General features: G+C 43.6%; 1 protein-coding gene across 18 annotated transcripts in view; it reads right to left on the bottom strand.

Moving 5' to 3' along the window:
- Positions 1-21,921, bottom strand: part of PRKAG2 (protein kinase AMP-activated non-catalytic subunit gamma 2) — a 385,760-nt gene that overhangs the window by 106,790 nt on the left and 257,049 nt on the right. For 17 of the 18 annotated variants that reach the window (XR_012902124.1, XR_012902125.1, XR_012902126.1 and 14 more), the window contains one exon: positions 9,992-10,088. Coding sequence is in view for 15 of the 18 variants with exons in the window: in XM_075922807.1 (XP_075778922.1) it covers positions 9,992-10,088 (97 nt within the window). In the remaining 3 variants the exon portion in view is untranslated. The remainder of the gene's footprint in view (positions 1-9,991; positions 10,089-21,921) is intronic. The other variant, XM_075922820.1, reaches the window with a different exon arrangement.

Here is a 21,921-nt window from a genome sequence, read left to right as displayed (position 1 = left end):
CACCGGCACTATAAGTGCCTATCAGCAAACACTACTTACCAAAGAGGCAGGTGTTTTCTGTGACCCTTAAAGCTGCCGAACTGGATATAAAGTGAAGTCCCATGTAGAGTGCATTATAATAATCCAATATTAAGATTTAAAAAAAGGCACAAATCACATTGGTATACACTGGATTAACTCATGATTTTCTAAAATTATTGATAATTATGTTGGTCCAAAATGCATCTGTGCAATTTAAAACTCAAAAGGAGTTTGAGAGAAGTATAAGTGTAGCTAACAGCACAGCATCTTCGGTTGCCAACGCTTCCCATTATAAAGCAGTTTTCACCTGTTTATAATGTTTGCCAAGCTAACCATCTGAGCTTAAGTTTTCCATATTAAATGCAAGGCTGATTGGGGGGGACAGAGACTGGGGGGAATTTCAGCCAAAATTGTTCTGCTGTTTCCAATGAAGCCAAGGCAAGAGGGACCGTATTTTTCCCACACCTGTCAAAGGGAGCAGTGAGATTGTGCTGAGGGAGGGAGCAGTGTGAGAAGCCCTTCCCCCTCCTCCCCCCCCCCCCCCCTCACAACTGTTCACTGTGAAACAGGGCCCTAGAGCCAGGTTTTCTGACTGGCATGTAGGGGCGGGACAGTCAGGAGCCTGGCTGACGCTCCTGTTGCACCCGTGCGCTTGGTGGGCCAGATCTGGCAAGTGGGCCATATTTTGCCTAGCCAGTAGGCTATATTTTGCCTGGCCCTGATCCAAAAGGTTTAATGTTGATCTACAATAATCAGTAATGAACAAGTTCAGTGATCCTACAGCAGTTGCAAGTGCTACCATGCAACAAACATGGATTCAATTTCTGGATCTGGGCACTTACCCTTAAGAAGTATGTCTACACTGCAAAATTAATTCAAAACTTTATTTCAAATTAACTTTAATAGTGTCTATACATACTGTGACGGCGCGTTGGGGGTCCCCCGTCTCCTGCACCCCGAAATGGCACAAACAGACTGTACCAGCCAGTGGAATAGAGGAAGTTTATTGCCTCTCCAGGTTACAGCACAGCCCAGATGTAGTCTGGTCACAGAGCTGGGCTAGGATGCCTCAGGCCCCCTTGAGATGGGGGAGACTGGGCCCCTAAACTCCAGCCTCTTTCCCTAGGCTGTCTCCTCCATGCTCCCAGCCAACAACTAACTCACTCTCTTCCAGCCCTGCCCCCCAGCCAGGGCAGCATTCCACTGTCCTTTGTTCCTCTCCATAGGGGGTGTCTGGCCATACTGGTTTGCATAGTGACTCATCCTGTTTTGCTGGGTCGTGGTACCCATGGCAGCCAGTGGGGGTTACCCCAGAGCCAGCAGCATAGAAACCAGCCAGGTACCCCCACTACGTCACACATACAAACCACTATTTCTAAATTAATTCAAAAAGCAGAGCACTTAATTCGAATTTGGTAAACCTCATTCTACAAGGAGTAACGCCAAATACAAAATAGCTATTTTGAATTAAGTGCTGTGTAGACACTTAATTCAAAATAGTTGCCCTCCAGCCCTTCACAGGGAGCCCTAGTGGCCACTCTGGGCACAGCCAGGAAAACTTACTCTCCTCTCCCCCAGCCCTGGAGCTATTAAAGGAGTAGACTCTGGCCACAGTGCCTGTGCTAGCTCTAAGCCTGCCAGCCCAGAGCCAGCAGTGGCCATGGGGGCCCCTGAACCAGTGGTCCCAAAACATGAGCCAGCAAGCCACTGGCAGCCAGCCCTCCACCGCTCCCCAGGAGCAGTCTGCCAGCTCCCAGGAGCCTGACAGGGGCTGGAGAGGGCAGGCGCCTTCCTGGTCCAGGGTGGAGATCGTGGACCTTATTCAGGTTTGGGGGGGGGGGGGGATGCCCCCAACGTCCATGATCTCCACACTAGACGGAGGAATAAGGCCATCTATGGCAGGATAGCTACCAGCCTGACCACCAAAGGCCACATGCGAACTCAGGAGCAGGTTTGCATGAAAACTAAGTTGGTCTGGCGAGACCCCCAACCCTGAGCTTCCCCTCTGCCTTCTTCCCCTTGCTTCCCCCTTCCAGCTCCCAGGTTTCCCCCTCCCCTCTCCCACCCTCGGTCTTCCCCTCTCCCACCTCCTTTTCCCAGTCTCCCCAGAGGTTCATCCCCCACCCCCCTTTTTTGTTTAATAAACCCAGTTTCTATTTTTGAACATGCGTGTCTTTTATTTGACATCAGGAATGGGAGCTAGGGAGGGGTAAGTGGATGGATGTGAGAGAGGAATGGGGCACGAGCCCCCGGTGGGGAGGACCGAGGTGGCTCCTCTCCCACAGGGCCTCCTGGATCCCAACAGCCCCCCGATGGACCCCCCCAGATGGCAGCTTGCAGCAAGTGCAGCCGGGCTGATGGCAACGACCCCACGAGACGCACCGGCGTGCCCAGGGGCAACTCTGGCTCCATGGGGCCAAGTGCTGTGGTGTCCCGAGTGCGGGCGCTCAGGGCACTCCAAACCAGGACTGCTTTGCTGTCCCTCATTGAGGTAGACAAGCAAGCGGGGAACCCTGAGAACTGTCTGTCCGGGGTGGAGGTAGGGTCCCCTTAAGCGCAGAGCTCAGTTAGCCTCAGGCAGCAGCCCCACACACTAAGTCCTAATCTAATGCCCTGCCGGCACTGGTTCCAGATAGCCTTAACTTTGGTTCAAGGTCCACTCAGTGTGGACGCACTATTTTGATTTAGCAAAACGCTATATCGAAATAGTTTGTGTGTGTAGATGCGTTAATTGGAATTAAGCTAATTCAAATTAAGTATTTCAAATTAGGATATGTCTACACTACAGTGCTAAGTGAGTAGTGCTCTGGAGGAAGAATTTTTTGTTCCTGGGCCATGTATTGCTTTGCAAAAACCCCTTTGGCCAGTCTAGAAAAGGAAACCCTTTCTACTTTTTTGGAATGAAAAGCAGGCACCGTATGAGCGGATTTAGACAGGACAGCAATATATTTCTTTATCTACACTTGGGGTCTAGTTATAAGATTAAAAACCACGAGCCCAGTGTTCATTCTGGGCTGTATAAGTACCTCATGGGCACTCACTGTGATGCTGAAGTACAAACAGAGCTCTGTGTCAGCATAAAGCACTTTTAAGAAAAGTAAATATGAAGCAGTTGAAGGAAGATGCTTGAGTACAGGAAAAGATGTATTAACAACAAGCCTTGTGGATGGGGAGGTGGGGGGGGGGGAGAACAGTAATGAGGTACATTTGGACTTTAGTAAGGCTTTTGATATGGTCTTGCATGACCTTATTAACAAACTAGGGAAATACAACCTAAATGGCACTAGTATAACGGTTTGAATAACCTTTCCCAGAGAGTAGTTATCAATGGATCACAGCCATATTGTAAACCATAACAAAGTGGGATTCCTTAGGGATCAGTCCTAGGTTTGCTTCTATTCAATCTTTTCATCAGTGATGTAGATAATGGCACACAGAACATAGAATTCAAAATGATCTTGACAAACTGGAGAAAAAGTCTGAGATAAATAGGATCAATTCAATAAGAACAAATGCAAAGTACTCCACATAGGAAGGAAAAATCAGTTGCACACACAGAAAGTGAAAATTATAGCCTAGGAAGGAGTATTGTAGAAAGATCTATGGGTTACAGCTTACCAAAAGCTAAATATGAGTCAAAGTGACACTGTTGGGGGAAAAAAAACAAATCTCATTCTTTGATGTATTACCAGGAGTGTTGTATACCCACACACATTACTTTTGAAAATTTAGACCATACTAGACTTTTCTGATAAGTATTACCCTATTAATTTAAGGTACCTACTGACAGTTAACAATGAGTTTTTTCTTCTGCATTATATTCTTCCATTATCCTCTTCCTTCCACTACATTCTTAGTATGAATACTGCATCACAAGAATTTATTCCTAACCTTTAATCTGGGATGAGACCATGAAAAACAACTGCAGCTTTTGTATAGTAAGTGCTGCCGCTTTATTTTCTTTAAGTTGTGCTGGTGGATAAGCTAGTAAACACTATGAGTTAACACTGCAGCAGAACCAGTTACCCAAGGTACAGTTACAATGCTGAACCAACCGAAATTACTGCAGCTGACAGGTATGTTGTTTAGGGATGTTAAAGACTAATCAACTATCCAATAAGCATTTCCTTATCTTTTGACTAGTACATATACCTCCCCCGTCCCCTTGCTGCCTCTATGAGATAAAGGCAGCAAAGGGAGGGAAAAGCAGGAGGAGGGGTACTTTGAAACCCCAAGGTGGCTGCTGCACAGCTGATGCACAGCTGATCTGTGTAACAGCTGCCCCCTTAAAACGCTGCCTTTGCACAGCACTTCCTCAGAACCTGGGGTCAATTGAGGAGTCCCCAGCTGATCCGAGGTTCTGCAGAAATGCTGCGAGGAGCCCAGGGTCAGCTCACCCCAGCTGACCCCGGTCTCCACTGCCCCTTTGAAATGCATAGAGGCAGCAGTTTCAAAGGGGCGCAGCCATGCAGGGGCTCTTGTACATTTCAAAGGAGGAATGCAGAAGTGCCTATTGACTAATAGATGGAAATTTTAACATCCTTAATGCGGTTGATATCTGTAGCGTAAACACCGAGACTAGGAGAACTTCTATAGATAGTCTAATGGAATTTTAGACTATTTGATGACGTGAAGAGAATCCTGATTCTCCTGTCAAGATCATGGTACAGTTGCAATAAGTAGTGTAAACAGTTATTTCCTCCCTCCCATCTCTAACAAAATAAAAACTACCCAGGAACTCAAAGTATGCTGGTAAAAATCTGAGGTTTTTCTGTTAACTTCACAAAAACACGTTTCTTCTCCTACCTCTAAGCTAGCTTCCTCACTCTCCCCCCTTTTGCGAAAAGCAAAATAAAACCCCAAGCCTACTATAGCCTGACACTGATCTCATACAGAAAGCAGTTGGAGAGTAGAGTGGGGTGGGTTTGGGGGGTTTTTTTGGGGTGGGGGGAGATGTTTGTTTTTGGAGCAGTTATGCAATACACGATCTATCCTGAAGTTCCACAAGTCAACCCAAAACTGTGAAACAAACGAAGGAATCTACTTTGATGTGACACCACGTGTGCGAGTTTATTAGGCATATACTCAACATCAGCTTTACATAAGAACGGCCGTACTGGGTTAGACCAAAGGTCCATCTAGCCCAGTACCCTGTCTGCTGACAATGGCCAGCACCAGGTGCCCCAGAGAGGGTGGACCGAAGACAATGATCAAGCGATTTGTCTCCTGCCATCCTTCTTCAGCCTCTGACAAACAGAGGCCAGGGACACCAATTCTATCCCCTGGCTTCTTATGGACCTACCCTCCATGAAATTATCTAGCTTCTCTTTAAACTCTGTTAGAGAGTGTGTCTAAACTACATGGCTCCATTGATGGAGCCATGTAGATTAGGCTGATCGGCAAAGGGAAATGAAGCCGCAATTTAAATAATTGCGGCTTCATTTAAATGGCTGCCGCGCTGAGCCGACAAACAGCTGATCAGCTGTTTGTCGGCTCAGTGCGCTAGTCTGGACGCTCCCGCGCCGACCTGAAAGCCCTTTATCAACCTCCCCATTATGCCTCGTAGGATGAGGTTTACCGGGGAGGTCAATAAAGTGCTTTCATGTCGGCAGGGGAGCATCCAGACTGCCCCGATCTGCCGACAAACAGCTGATCGGCAGAGCGGGGCAGCCATTTAAATTTAAATGAAGCTGCAATTATTTAAATTGCGGCTTCATTTCCCTTTGCCGAACAAACAAATCTACATGGCTCCGTCGACGGAGCCATGTAGTCTAGACGTACCCTTATAGTCCTAGCCTTCACAGCCTCCTCTGGCAAGGAGTTCCACAGGTTGACTACACGCTTTGTTAAATTAAGTTTTGTTAAATTTTTTCAGTGTAACAAGGAACTGGTTGTCCCTGCCTCCCAAAAAAGTAACAGTATGAAATAAGAAAACCTATTTCAAGTATCTTATTTCCATTTGCTGCTAAAAAGAAAATTATCTTGAATTAAAAATGTTTTAATAAGTCAATGTTCATTTTCTGAGAGAGAAGACACCACTTAAACAGCATATCCTGAGCTTTCTAGTAATCCACTCTTTTATTCATAATTAAAAGTGTATCTGTTTTTCTTACTGTTGTTTAGAAGAGCATTTTGGGCAGATCCAAGCAAACTAAATCTTTCTTGGCCCATCTCTTCTTCCTATCCTTCCATTCTATGTGTATGTTGATGTTCTGGCTAATATGTTTTAGCTCTGCTGCAGCTAATACAAGTGAATGCTTCTTCATGACTGTAAGTAAGAGCAACCAGTTCAAGAATTAAAGTAGCATTCTACTGTACAGAAGACAGGATTTGCAACTGACCAAAAAAAAAGCAAAACTAACAAGAGTCCAGTCAACTGTCCAAAGTGAACAAGCCAGGGAAGGGGATTGAGGGAAAGAAAGAAGAATCAACATTTCTCTCGGAGATGGTTATTTTGTGTGTTAATTGTAGCAAGAGTAGGTACAAAATTTTCTAATACAAGTGTGATGTGAGAGTTAGTGTCCATTTTACCTACAGACCATCCCTTCTGAGAAAACAGATTCTGCAAAGCAACATACCTTCCAAGAAAAAAATGAAGTTACAAGAAAGGTTTGTACTCTAAACAGCATTTCATTTCCCCCTTCATTTTAAACAATTAGTTTAGTGTAAATTTAATTCCTTTATATTAAAATGCCAGTGAAATTCTCTCATTTGTATAGGCTTTCAAAAGAATCACAAGCAAGATCCATTCTGACATAAGACTATTTTGAAGTGCTTCTTTCTATTAGACATTCAGTTCCAAAGGAACTGCTGCATAATTTGATATACAAGACATACTATTAGGGAAACTAGCTATATGTGAAACACAGAGCTAGATTCATTTATCAGAGCAGCTAGAAGACACGTTTTTAATTAAACACCTCATTTTAGATATTATACATACATATGTGATAAACATGCATCCATGGCATGAAATCTAATTATATTCTTGAAAGGCTTTTTGTTTCTGAATGACCTTATCACCCATCACATCTCCTCTACCAAATAACCACAACTAGTTTTCTCTCCTCCTTTTCTCCCTTCCTTAACATTACTGTAAGTGTAATCACAATAACAGAGAAAGACTGAAGTAAATATATATACATTGTAAACATTTACACAGGCATTCCACTGTCTTTGGACTTGTATGTGAATTGTCTTCACATATGAAGACATATTGTGACAATGAAAACAAAACACACAAGTATGCATGGCTGTTAGTTTTATCAACATTTTCTAGACTGAAATACTCTGCACAAACCTCTGCCACCTATTTTACTCATAAAACATTTTTAATACCCATGCTTTGATCACTGTCCTTTCAGCCAAACATTACATGGGTTCCCCACAAAGACAGCAAATGCCTCTGAATGAGGCTACATTTACTATGTAAATGCTTAACCAAGGTACTCGCCACCAATGGAGGAACATACTGCCCTGACATATGCCAAAACCAAAATATAAAAATTGAAGCCAAACACTCAAACCCATATATCAATTTAAAAGAAGATCCACATACCTCTTCAGTTTTATAGAGGAAAATAAAGTTCCAAGAAATACCACAATTAAAACAAATTTGAGACTAGTGAAAATGATTGGCAGTGATGACTCAGCTCATATTTAATTATCTGATACGTGCACTGGAAAATAAATTATTCTATCACAGTAATCGGTACTATCTTGTGTAAATTACAATGTTTGTTTAGGACTAGACATCCATTTCAACATATTACTAAATACTTACTATTAAAGCAGACAGTAAACAAATGTAAAGGTGATTTATATTTTCCCAAAATTGAATGTTTGTAGCAAATCAATAAGATAAGGTTAGGACAGTCTCTGCACATTACAATTTAACTCTCCAACTTAAAGAGGAAGTCAACTAAGTAGATGAAATGCAGAGACTGAATTCCTTGCATCAAATATTGTTGTTAAATAAGTTTCACTGGAGCAGCAGATTTTATTGCTCTGGTGAGGATTCACCAAGACAAAAAAAGGCATGAATCCATTCGACTGGCCTACCTTTTGCTTTAAAAATTAGAGCAAGAGTCTCAGAAAAGCAGTCAAATCAGTAGGATTCAAGAAAACCCTTTAAGAGTCATAAAGGAATTTAAGATGAAGTGTGTAGCTAGTTACAGTACACAGCAGTACCAACTACAGAAAGGAATAGTTGCCAAGCAGAACATCTGATTAGCATATTGGTTTATGAATTTTTTTTTTTTACTAGAATGACTCAGCCTATTATTTTCAAAGTTTTTAAAGATATAGGACTACGTGGCCTGCAAATAAAAATATACCAAACTGTTACCAACTCAGTAAGATTCAGTCCATGAAGTTTTAGCTACTTTAAAATATTAAAACATGAACATGCACATTAGATTTGTTTGGCCATTCACTATGAAAATGATTTACACAATTATGTCTAAAAATGTCTATCTTAAGTTTTCAACACCCTACACTCCAAAAAGACAAGTTTATTCTCTTCCATAATTTTGAGCAGATATATAAACTTCTTTATAAAAAAAATTTAGTGTTTGTAAGGAATATGCAAGTCAGGAGCTTATCTCCTAAGTCAGTGTTTCCCAAATGGTGTTCCGTGGAACTCCGGGGGTTCTGTAAAGTGAAAATAGGGGTTCAGCGAGAAAATTCCATTACAACCTGAATTATTGTAATGGAATGGAATTTTCATTCATTCCTGAATTTTATGGAAGACAATTTTCATTTGTGTTTGCCATGATAAGCGTCCAGGTGTAATGCCAGCTTAGCCAGAGTGTGGGGACGATGATGTTAACACGCAGTCAATCAGGGGCTCTGCAAAATTATTTCAAGTTCAAAAGGGTTCCCTGGCCAAATAAAATTGGGAAACACTGTCCAAAGTTAACTATTTCTTAGCCTTCTAATTAACAGCTAAAACATGAAGCAGCAAAGAAAAGTTTTTCCTGTTACATTCCAGCTCTGTTTTCCCCTTGATATTTTTATACCCACTGCCTCTTCTTGTTTTCCCTCCCTCCCATTTTTTTCTTCTCCCTTATTTATTTTAGTTCTGGACATCCAACACTCTGGTCTTCTGAAGAAGTGGGCTGTGCCCATGAAAGCTCATGATAGCATCTACAAGTTTTGTTAGTCTTTAAAGGGTTACCAGACTATCTGTTGTTTTTTAAGTTTATCCTGTACAGACTAACTCTGCTATCCCTCTGAAGAAATTCATCAGTTGGTGAAATGACTTTCTGCTAATATAGTCCCACCTGGTATAATATTACCAATTTTGTGATCTTTCATCTGTCATTTATACCTTGAAGGCAAGGTCTGAAGTACATGTGATCAACAAGACACACAAAAGTTTTTTAAAAGCAAACCAAAACACACAACCCCCCCCCCCCCCACACGTGTCAAGGCTTTCTTCCTCCTCCGCACATGTAAAGCTGGGCTCAGCGATAAGGGGGAGAAACGCTCAAGGCTCCAGCACGGGGGAGGGTGACGAAAAGCGACATTTGCTCGCTCGGGCTATCTGCCGTGAAGCACCCAGCGACCACCCGGGACTGGTGGGTAGGAAGAGATCGCCCCACATCCCGCATGAGCGGAGACGAGCATGGGGGAAAGGGAAGGGGCGGGGGAAGGGGCAGGAGCGGCTGCAACGCAACCTTTACAAGGGCAGCAGGGTGCCGGGCAGCGGGGGGGGGGGGAGGAGGGAGTTTTGGGGCAGAAGCCCCCAGCGGAGGTGCGCGCAGCGCTGGAGAGACCGGGCTCGTCTGTCTCGGCTTCCCCCCCCCCCCCCCAATGCTGGTTCCCTTCCCCCCACGGGGCGCCTCGCTCTGGCTCCCCGCGCATGAGGGCCAGGAGCGAGCCCCGTGTCAGCGGCAGGCAGCAGCGCCGGAGCGGCGGGAATGTCTGTCTGTCTGTGGCTGCCGCGCAGCGGGCGCCTCCGACTTACCTTCATCTTCGAGCTCTAGTTTCTCCAGCATCCCTTCGGAGGCGGCCGGGGGCTGAGGAGAAGCCGGAGCCGCCGCAGCTACTGCTGCCGCCGCCGCCTGCGGAAGAAGAAAGCGGAGAAGGGGATCAGCATCCAGGCGCGGACTCACCAGACCCGCGGCGGCATCAGCCTCAGCCCGGCGTGGCAGACAGCGAGCCGGTCTGAGGGAGGGGAGTGGCCGTCGGGCGGCTGCTAGCCCAAGGGAAACGGGGGGGGGGGGGCTGCCCCTCCGCCTGGTGCGGCTCGAGCCGTGCTGTATCTTACACACACTGGGGGGAGGGGAGGAGACGGGACCGCCTCCTCCCCCGTCTCCCCCGGAGGCTGCTCCCAGCCCATTAACCCTTTACGCGCATCCCGGCTAGGGCTCTGTCCTTTACAGAGGCCGCAGGCCAATGACGTAGGAGGTCTCGCGTCTCCTCGTCAGTCTTCAATTCGGCGAGCCGCCGTTTACGGCCGTTGGATTCCACAGGCAGCCAAAAGAATCTTGAGATGAGAAAGTTCCATCCCTTCCCCCTCCCTGGGCCCTGACTAGAATTTGGAACTTTCCATTTTGCTGCAATCAAGCCGACAGTTCTGCACAGGAGGGAAGGTAACTACCATTCACTCTTGGGGGGTGGGGGCGGTGATTGTGCTATTGCCTCCCCGCAAGCCGGGTCGAACCACCCACCTTTCCCAGTCCATTCTGCAAGGCCCGGGGCGGAGTATTAGAGCTGCCATTCTTCACACAGGCGGGGTAACCTGGGAAGAGGAAACCCCTCCCCTGTCAGCCGGTGTTGGTATTGTCCGATGTATTCACCTGCTGAGGCAGCCCTGAAAGCAGCCAGTCCCACTGCGCTCTAGTAAGGGAGGTTGACTCCCACCACCCCCCCGAGGGTCAGCCACCTTCCCGCAGGCTGCAGTGCAGACCAGCCACAGCCAAAAGCCACCAGTCCCCAGATGTGCCACAGTCCCCGGGGTGCCTGGACACCCCCCACCCCAAACATGCCTCACACCTACAGTAGCCCCAGTCTCCCAGGACAGTGAGACTATGTCTACACTGGCGGCTTCTTGTGCAAGAACATCTAGCGCAAGGGTTCTTGCGCAAGAAGTCTTGCACAGGAACACGTCCACACTGCCATGTGCCAGCTGTGCTTTTGCACAAGAGCATCCATGGCAGTGTGGACGCTCTCTTGCGCAAGAAAGCTCTGATGGCCATTTTAGCCATAGGGCTTTCCTGCATAAGAAACCCCTGCTGAGCGTCCACACTGCCCTCTTGCACAAGAGCTCTTGCGCAAGAGAACTTACACGTTAGAAAAAGAGCGTAGCTCTTGCGCACGAAGCCCTCTCTTACCACACCTCTGCTGTAAATCTTCCTGCGCAAGAGCAGATGGGCAGTGTGGGGACACTGCAGAAGAATGGCTGTTCTTGTGCAATAATCCGCCAGTGTAGACATAGCCCGAGGGTCCGAGCCTCGCTGAGACCCTGTGAGACCAACTAGAACCACCATTACAAGGGGCCCACAATATTCAGCAAGTTCCAGCATGCAGTGGTCTAGCTTGGTGTGAGGGGCCAGGTTGCACTGCGTGTCAGACAGTTGTCTGTACGGGCCCCATTTCTCTGAAGTAAAGATAAAAGGGAGTGTCCTTGGTCCTACTCTTTAGACAGAAGTGCTGAAATAAATGAAGCAGTAAGGAGCATGGCGACCAGATTTTGGAGCAATGGTAACAAATGGAATACCTTTCATGCTCCTGGCAAAGTACTGTATTTGTAGTATTGGCTCTTGGGTAGCATTTGGGCCCCCTGCACTGAAGTCAGTCTGTTTTCTTGATTGATTCTGCTACGGTATGTGCTAAGGCAGCGGTTCTCAAGCTTTTTGGGATCCGGAGCCCTTTACATGTGTAAAAATTTATGCGGAGCCCCAGTGGTTCACTGATTGTATGTGTTGTACCTATCGATGTTTCCAGTTTGTCAACCTTGTGGTGCCCCTGGAAAGGGCTCCGCAGAGCACAGTTTGAGAAACAGTGTACTAAGGTATGTTAATGACCCAGTATAAAATATATTAAGAAAGTTCTTATTTTACCTCCATATTTCTAAGTCTGTTCATATAAGGTACACTTTTTAAAGTAAGGATAGTTATCCACTGGAAAAGTTTACCTAGGTATAGGATAAATTCTTCATCATCTAAAATCTTTAAATCCAGATTGGGTATTTTCTCCATTAAATGCTCTAGCACCCAATCAAATGTTATGATCTTGATGGAGAAATAAATGGGTGAATTAATATGGCTTTTATTATGAATAAGGATTGGCTAGATGATCATAATGAGCCTTTCTGGTCCTGCAGTCTATAATTTAAAAAAAATACATAGCCTGAAGTTGCTAGTCACCAAAGTGTAGATGCCGTAGAAGTGTCCAGCATGAATCTCATTGGTTGAAACAGGGTAATATAAATAAAGTTTACAGTATCAATCTCCTGAACTAGGATATACTTTTTTGTCACCCAAAATCACTGACTGCTAACAACTGGCAAAGACAAGTCTAGTGGCACAGAGTTCTTCTCTTATGAAATCTCTCCTACTTTAAGGTGGTTATCTAACTCTTTCTGCCTCTTCCTGGGAATTCTCTTCATAGTTCTTAATGAGTATCACTGTTTAATCTCTACTCTCTTATTTAACTGCCTTTTCCTTGGACAGCTACTGAGACATTTGTCTGCAGGGCTCAGAAGAAACCCAGCTATTGGCTGCTGCAGAGCTTTTAAGGAAGAAGCATTCCTTTTCCTTAGAAGCAGATTCTCTGACCACTGCTGAGCCATGGCAGCAAATTCTAGTGGACAGAGCATGGTGCTTCAAAGGAAGTATAGCAACAATGTAGAGACTACTAAATTTTGCTTGGATCCCAATCACTGGCCTTGGCTGTTGAAGGTTAAGAAGTCTTCCAAGGAGAAGATGGACAGAAGACTAAGGCATTCAATATTTCTTGCATTCTAGCTGAATAAATTGCACAAAAATAGAGAATACCACAAACATGTGTGTTAGTGAGAAGTAATGATTGGGAAGGGATTACAGAACCATAATGGTTTGGAAGGGATTACAGAACCATAAAAATTCTAGCACGGTGCTGCTGCTGCCATCAAGAGGCAGTGCACTGCAGCTCCAAATAAGGAAAACATCTTGGCTACGTCTACACTGGCCCCTATTACGAAATAGCCATGCTAATTTAGAACGTTGGAATAGGGAAATGCGCGGGGGATTTAAATATCCCCCGCGGGATTTAAATAAACATGGCCGCCGCTTTTTTTCCGGCTTGGGGAAAAGCCGGAAAAGAGCGTCCAGACTGGCACGATCCTCCGGAATAAAGCCCTATCCTACGAATAAGAGATCCTCCGGAATATTCCGGAGGATCTCTTATTCGTAGGAATAAGAGATCCTCCGGAATAGGGCTTTATTCCGGAGGATCGCGCCAGTCTGGACGCTCTTATCCGGCTTTTCCCCAAGCCGGAAAAAAAGCGGCGGCCATGTTTATTTAAATCCCGCGGGGGATATTTAAATCCCCCGCGCATTTCCCTATTCCAACGTGTTAAATTAGTATGGCTATTCCGAAGAAGGGGCCAGTGTAGACGTAGCCCTTGGGATGATGAATGACTGTATTCCGCTCCTCAACAAACCCCTTCTAGTGATAATTAATATGAACCCTCACTGGCTCGGGAAGTAGGAGTGTCCCATTCTTGGTCACAAGAAAATACACTTGTGTGTTTTTGTAATGGTGAATTATTAATGTATGCCTCAGTGTGGCTATGTCTACACAGCAATATATTTCAGAATAAAATACCATAGTTTGTGTCTACACTGTCAAAATAACTGCTTGCTATGTCAAAATAATGTCAAGCTGGAGGACTTCTTACTCTGACTTCTGACTTCTATAACCCTAATTTTACAAGGAGTAAGGGAAGTCGAAGGAAGAATGCTCTAACTTGGATTTCCTGCTGCATAGACAGGGCCAAAAGCCAAAATAAGCTATTATGACTTAAACTATGCAATTGACGTACCTCAAGATGCGTAGCTTATTTTGGCTTTAGCCCTGCTATGTAGATGTGCCCTGAATATTGTAGATGATCAGCCATATAAACCTCCACTTTTGCATACCTTGAGTAGCAATACTGGTATTACTTCAGAACATCCACAGCATTTTAATTAACACCTTTTATTTGGGTTGTACTTAGCTCCTATACAGTTTTCCTTTTATATCAGTTATCTTGATAATCATCAGGATAACATGCTTCCTTCAAAACATGTTTTGTTTTAAAAAAATACTATCAAGGTGTCACCCCGACTCAAACAGATAACTCAGTGCCTATCGTGGCCTTACTAGGTCTGTGGGATGCCATCCCAGCTCCAGCTGGTGAGGAGCTGTGAAAATGCTGAGTGGATAAGCAAAGTCAAGGAGGGGGCACATTTCCCCCTACCCCATAGCAAATGACACCTCTGTTTGGAAGAACAAAAAGTAAACATGTCAAAATGAAGAACACTGCGGAAGTATCTTAAAATTATATATTATCTTAAATGGAGTCAAATAAGGTTGCCATCTCGGAGTTCTAAAAAACAGGATAACTTGGATGAGCCCGTAAAACTGGGCAGCTGACATTGCATACTGAGCACCCTTGTAAACTTCCTATGACGACTATAAAAAAAAATTGGAGTGGAGAGAGGGTTGATTCTGGCGAAACTTGGACAGGTGGCAATCCTACTAAAAAAGTAAAATTTCCAATAAAAATATACACATTTCAGAAGTATTTTCTTGTGATCAAAAATCAGGTAATACTGATGTGACTGAAGTAGTAATAAAGCACTTGTTTGCAGGACAGATGAGAGAATAAATTAAATCTTGGGTTTTTTTGTTAAAAAGGGTGAAAATCTTGCTATATTTTTATAGAAATGTGCATCTGTCCATCCACTTGTTCAAGTATGCCTCCTAAACGGTAAGAGCTAGAACCACTAAATTTGGTATGCAGCTTTATCTTATCCTAACTTAAAGTAAGCTCAGGATTTGGTTGTGTCAGGATAATGACATCTGTATGGACTGTGATTGTTTTGTATCAAATGGAAAGGGAGAGGTGTGATAGGAGGGACAGTTATACTCATTCATGACCACAGGGGGGCACCATGTCCTCCACCCCAGGCTAGCCCCAAGGAGCAGCTGCCAGCCTATGCCTCTCCTTTCCATCCTGTGAGCAGCTGCCAAATGTCCTACATCTCCTCCCCCTTGGGGAGAAGCTAGCAAGCAGCCTGTGTAACTCACAAAGCCTTGTGCTAGCCCCAGGGAGAAGCTGGCAGAAGGCCCACACAGCCCTCCATTGCCCTGGGCTGGGCCTGAGGAGAAACCAGCAGGCGGGCCACATACCTTCTCCCCCCCGTTTCCCCCGCTGAGAAGCTGGCAGGTGGGGTGCATGGCCCCTGCCATCCTGAGTAGAAGCCGGTGGTCAACTTCATCTCCTGCCCTGAGCCCTTCATCACTTCCTCTGACCCTCTGCTTCTCTCAACCCTGTGTTCTGATTCCTCACCCCCCCCCCCCGGCTGACTCCTGCACCTTCCACACTGCCAGTCCCCTGCCTTGAAGAACCAATACAAGGCCAGATAAATCTTCTAGTTATATGTAATTGAAAGTTCAAAAGTGTATTAGTGACATAGGGATGTTAAAATTAATCCGCTAATCAAATAGTTGATGGAATTTCCAGCGACTATTCGGTTAGTTGATAAGAGTGCTTCCACTTTGAAATGTAGCAAGAGCCCACCCGGATTGAAATGCTGCATGGAGCCTGGCACCAGCGGAGGACTCTTGTATATTTCTAAGGTGGAACGCTACTGCTGCACCCGAGTCCCATTCCACAGAGCTGGAGCTGGGAGGAACAGGCTTTTAAACCAGCTCCCACCAGCACCCCGTCCTCACTGTCTCTTTCTAATAGAGGCAGCAGAGTGGGGGGAGGGGAGGACTGGTTGACCAGTGTGTCGACTATCCGATAAGCTTTTGCTTATCGGATAGTTGACTAGTCGATTAGTCGCTTACATCCCTAAAGTGACATAGGAGTATCATATGTTATGTTTCTAGCAAGGTCCCATAGGGATTGGTTCTTGACCATGTTCTACTGAAACATTTTCATTAGTGACCTGGAGTAAAACACAGAATAATCACTGATAAAGTTTGCAGATGACACAGAACTTAAGGAAACAGTAAATGAGGACAGGTCATTGATAAAGACTTAACTGGATCACTTGATAAGCTATGTATGCATTTTAATATAGCTACGTATAAATGTATGCGTCTAGGAACAAAGAAACAGTCTATAGATACATGATGGGGGGGGTCACTGTCTTGTCAAGCAGTGATTGAAAAAGATTTGGCGGTTGTGGTGAATAATCAGCTGAGCAGAAGTTCCCTGTGTGATACAATATCTGAGGGCTAGTGCAATCCTTGATGCATAAGCAAGAACATTTTAAGTAGGAGTTGAGAGTTTATTTTATGAGTATGGAACAGGTGTAGCTACTGCTTCAATACTGTCTCCAGTTTTGGTGCCCACAATTCAAGAAGGATATAAATAAATTGAACTAAAAAAAACCCAACAAATAGTCTTTAAAGTGCTACCAGACTAACAAAACATGTAGATGGTATCACGAAAGCTCATGATACCATCTACATGTTTTGCTAGTCTTTAAAGTACTACCAGACAATTTGTTATTGTTTTTAAGGTTATCCTGTACAGACTAACTTGGCTATCCCCTGAAGCTTATAAATAAATTGGTAAGGGTTCACGGAAGAGCCGTGAGAATAATTAAAGGATTAAAAAAAAAGTTTTAGCATGACATTCTGAAAGAAGTTCAAACTATTTAGCTTAACAAAAAGAAGGTTCCGGGGTGACAATTAAATTTTGTTAGTACTGTGAGAAATCTCCTAATTCCACACTGTGTCCTGTGCTTCTGGGTAGTAGTAAGCTGAGTATTTGCTCTCCTTATCTGGGAAAAACAGCAACTCCCAGTCCAATTGCTCACCTTAGCGGCACATTACAGTTCTCCCTCTAATCCGGATACCTCTGTGCAAGCTGTGGTTTGATTTAGCCACTCATCATCAGCATAGTAGGGGGAAGGAAAGGGTAAAAATCTCTTAGTATTTTGTGGCCTCTTCTGACATTGAGGCAATCAGTCCTGATTTCTTAACTTAGCCTCTCTCCTTCTAGCATGGGTTTGTTGTCCATAGTCTTCTGAACCCAAATGAGCTGCTCCCAGGGGTGAAAATAACGTAACTTTCTTATAGGTACTGTCCTATCACAACCTGCTATCCTTGGGGGGAGCTCAAAGTAGGGTTTGGGGTGGGGTGTTTGCGATATGATAGAACCAGTAACAAATTTAAATATGGGATGTAGTGTAGCGATGTGAAAGTATGATCATGTAATCCATTAACGAATATGCCTTGGCTTATCGGCTAATATGCACCATTCAACACAGGCTGTATCAGAGGCAGCAGTGAGGGACAGCAGGCGGGAGCTAGCTGCCGCCCTGCACTGTGGGTGCAGGTAATCATGTAACCATTGAGATTTTCAATAGTTACACGTCTATTGAATTACCCACTTTTTAGCATCCCTGTGCAGGGAGGGAATCAGAGAACAATTAACTATTGGAGAAACTTAGCAAGATCACAGCGGATTCTCCATCACTGATAATTTTTAAAATTAACATTGAGATTTTATCCAAAAAGATACGATCTATTAATTATTTTGGGGAAGTTCTTTGGCCTCTGTTATACAGAAAGGCAGATTAAATGATCACAGTAGTCCCTTATGGCTTTGGAATATATCAATCTATTACAGTAAAATAGATGTTTGGAAAAAATGACCAGATTAAAATGGTGCTTTTATTAAACATCACACATTAAGCTACTAAATACACATGCTTTTTTTTATAAATCAGGTTTGTAGCTTAAAACTTGGCACACATGCGCTGAAAGTACACAATGCATTTCACCTGCTATAGCACATAAGCCGTAAGACATTTATACCCAAATCATTTGCCAGCAAACCTTACAAACCTCAATGCAGGATCAGTGTGTTAATTTTTTGGTATAGAAAACTGTATCCAAGCTGAGAATATTAAGACAAATTCAATGTAATTTACAGATAATTTTTAACCTCTGCTAATATTTGCTAGTATCTACTCAACACTATGTTGCATTGCAGATAGCACAATGATGTTTTGATAAAACAACTATCATCACTTTTGTATTGCTCATAAATGCAATAGAAACTGAGAATCTCCATCTTTGCAATGGAAACTCCATCTTTCAGTCACCCACTGTGAGCTAGCCTAACAGTATACTAGCATGCTAATATTCTGAGATCAATGAACTACATGAGTACAATATGAGTCATTAAGGTCCAGGAGAAAAATCTGTCCTACCCCAGACAGACTGTAACACTCATTTCATTGCTATGATATGACACAATGTAGGAATATCTGTGTATTTACACTATTTAATCTGCTGCCATAAATGTTTCTAATAGTCTCTTCATCTATACTAGGTACAGGCAGTCCCCGGGTTACATGGATCCGACTTACAGCTGATCCCTACTTACAAACGGGGTGAGGCAACCCCACACTAGCTGCTTCCCCCCAGCAGACCAGGGAGACGCGGAGCAGCTTTTCTCAGCAGACACCTCAGCTTGAGAATAAAGGACTGAGGGAAGTGAGATGTGGGAGAATAAAACTGAGCTCTGGAGAAATGTTTGGCTAGAGTTTCCCCTACAATATGTACCAGTTCCGACTTACATACAAATTCAACTTAAGAACAAACCTATAGTCCCTATCTTGTACGTAACCCGGGGACTGCCTGTATAGTAAGTATAGACTACTTTATACTCTCTCTCTATATACATATAGTATAAACTAGTCTATACTTTATTATACCTAGTATAGATGAAGGTGCCATTAAAAACATTTTATATATAAAGATCTGTCTACACTAGGAATTAAACATATGATGTTAGAATATGTTAGATAACATGCTTGAAATCTACTGTAGACAAGGCAGTGCATACTTGAACATGCATAAAGATAATTGAGTTAAAGCTTAAACTCCCCACAGGTTAATCACATATCAAAGGCATAGTGTGCCTGGTCCACATTAGACTTTTCAAATGTTTTAGAATATTGGTACGTCTAGACTACATGCCTCTGTCGCCAGAGGCATGTAGATTAGGCTACCCGACATAGTAAAATGAAGCAGCGATTTAAATAATCGCCGCTTCATTTAAATTTACATGGCTGCTGCGCTGAGCCGACAAACAGCTGATCAGCTGTTTGTCGGCTCAGCGCGATAGTCTGGACGCGCGGGTGTCGACATCAAAGGTATTTGTCGACCACCCAGGTAAACCTCATCCCAGGAGGTATACCTGGGTGGTCGACAAATACCTTTGATGTCGACACCCGCGCGTCCAGACTATCGCGCTGAGCCGACAAACAGCTGATCAGCTGTTTGTCGGCTCAGCGCGGCAGCCATGTAAATTTAAATGAAGCGGCGATTATTTAAATCGCCGCTTCATTTTACTATGTCTGGTAGCCTAATCTACATGCCTCTGTCGCCAGAGGCATGTAGTCTAGACGTACCCTATGTCTCTCTCAAGTGGATCTCTTCAGCCACAGCCACCATAAAACTGAGTAAATTCTTTATCTCTCAGGGCACAGACCCCATGGTCTCTTGAAACTAAAGGAGGCCTACTACTTGAACATGTTGACTACCATGTTCTAATACATCTTTAATTCTAACCTAGAGACAAGATTTAAAGATATTACAATGTTAACACATTTGGGTTTTAAAAATAATTTAAAACTTTAGAGGCTCTGAGCCAGATTCTTCATTATGCTGCAGCCCCTTCTCCTCTGATCTATTTTTATTGTGTAGACAGTGCTTTTGACATACATACTGGTATCTTTCTGGTACAATGATTTCTTATAACAGTTGTTGTCCATTATTGTAAAACAAAACTTAGTAGTTTTGTACCAACATGAAATAATGGATAGTTGGTTTATCCTTGAAAATATATATATTTTTGAAAATTGAGCATTTTCTTATGTTGTTACAACTCCGAAGTTATTAATGTCTTAAAAGCAGGGGTTTACAACTAGAATGCTGACATGCTTTGTGGAGACATAGTAAAAATAAACAACTGAAGGTTAACAGAATAGCAAAAATCATAAAAAGATGTAATAAAAGAATTTGGAGAAGGGAAGAGCTTAAATTGTAGTAGCAAATTGCTTACTTTAAATCACTGTTTTCTTTCTGTAATGTTTTAACATTAAAGTTAATATGAGCTATTCATATTCTGAAGGGGAAAATCTATCCCCTGAATTTCATGTATACTTTAATTAATATATTAAAGGAATACTTTCATCTCAACCACACTTTATATGTTTTGATTCCTCAAGCACCTCTTTGATGAATATAACTATGTCTTATTCCAACTTCTCAGATGACCAAATTGAAGCAGGGAGAGTTTGATTTGCACAAGACTATAGAGGAAGTCAATGAAAGGGCTGGAAATAGAATTAGAGAGTTCTTGTTTCCCAGGCCTGTTCTCGGGCCAAACCGCCCTACCAACCTATGTACTGCTGTGCTGGAAACACTATTTTCATTTCCAATGTCATGCCCCAAGTGGAGAACATCATTGAGATAAATTAAGTAGGGGGAAACAGGATAGGAAGGAGCAAGTACTTAATGCTGCTAAACAGTGTCCCCTTAACTGAAGATCACTCACTGGCTTTGAGGAAATCACATTTAGTCTTGCTTATGTACCAGATGCAATATAGGATCTTAGCTGGGAAGCACCCAGAAGCTCTGAGAGACACATACTGAAATGTAAACCTAAAACACTAGAAAGGCCAAAAAGCTGTATTGTTTATCATCTGAAATCTAGCTGATTTCAGCAATAGTTTTGGTTGTGCAAAACATTTTATCTTAGGCCCTAAATGTATGAGTGACAATTTCAGACTTGATATGTAAAGCAATCCATCATATGCATAAAAAAGAAAACCCTAAATGTTAAAGAGTGTGGCAATGAAAAATAACGTATTCAACACATTCCTCTCTACCACCTATCCTTCCACATCACTATCACCGTGGCCCACTGGAGTCTTCCAGGTTTTCTTGGTCTTCATGCAAATATTACCATATGGGGGTAAGACTGAACTAGGGATGTTAAATATCAGTTAACTGAATAATTGAGTAACCTCGAGAATTCTTATTGGTTAGTGGACTATTTCATAGGCCCTAGGGGTGGGGCTGGCAGCCAGTGCGCTCCAGCCTCAAGCCTGAGGAACCCCTCTGCCACTCCACACTGCTGCTTCTGTATCAGAGGCAGCAGCACAGGGTGGCAGCAGCTCCTGTCTAGGATAGATCTGAGCTTTTGGACCTGATGCAAGCCAGAACTGAGCCGGGCTGCCTGCCTGCCTGCCCACCCGGCTCCTAATACACTTTAAATACAGAGCTGCAGCAGAGGTAGGTCCTGGACCTGTTTCAAGCCAGGACTGAGATGGACTAGTGGCCAGCCTGCTAAAAATTTTATTGGCAAGTGCGGGGGAGAGGGGGAGAGGATGGGGAGAATGCGTGTAGTCTATAGCATTAACCTACAGACATTTGCTTATCAGTTAATCTGTTAATCAACTATGTTATTACATCCTTAGACTGAACCCTTAATTATACATGATATAAAAACATCAATAAGATTATTTAAAAGTTCAACCAGTCAAAAATGTGCCCCCCCCTTTTTTTGTAAAAGACTTAACAGTTGTCTTTCATAAGAGGATGCAGCCTATCAAATTTAAATTAATTTGTCGTTTTTTTCCACCTTAGAACAGTTTGAACCTCAGCCTTATA

The sequence above is a fragment of the Pelodiscus sinensis genome, chromosome 2 (assembly GCF_049634645.1).
Source record: "Pelodiscus sinensis isolate JC-2024 chromosome 2, ASM4963464v1, whole genome shotgun sequence".
In the NCBI taxonomy this organism is placed as follows: domain Eukaryota; kingdom Metazoa; phylum Chordata; order Testudines; family Trionychidae; genus Pelodiscus; species Pelodiscus sinensis.
This window is presented reverse-complemented; position numbering and strand designations above follow the sequence as displayed.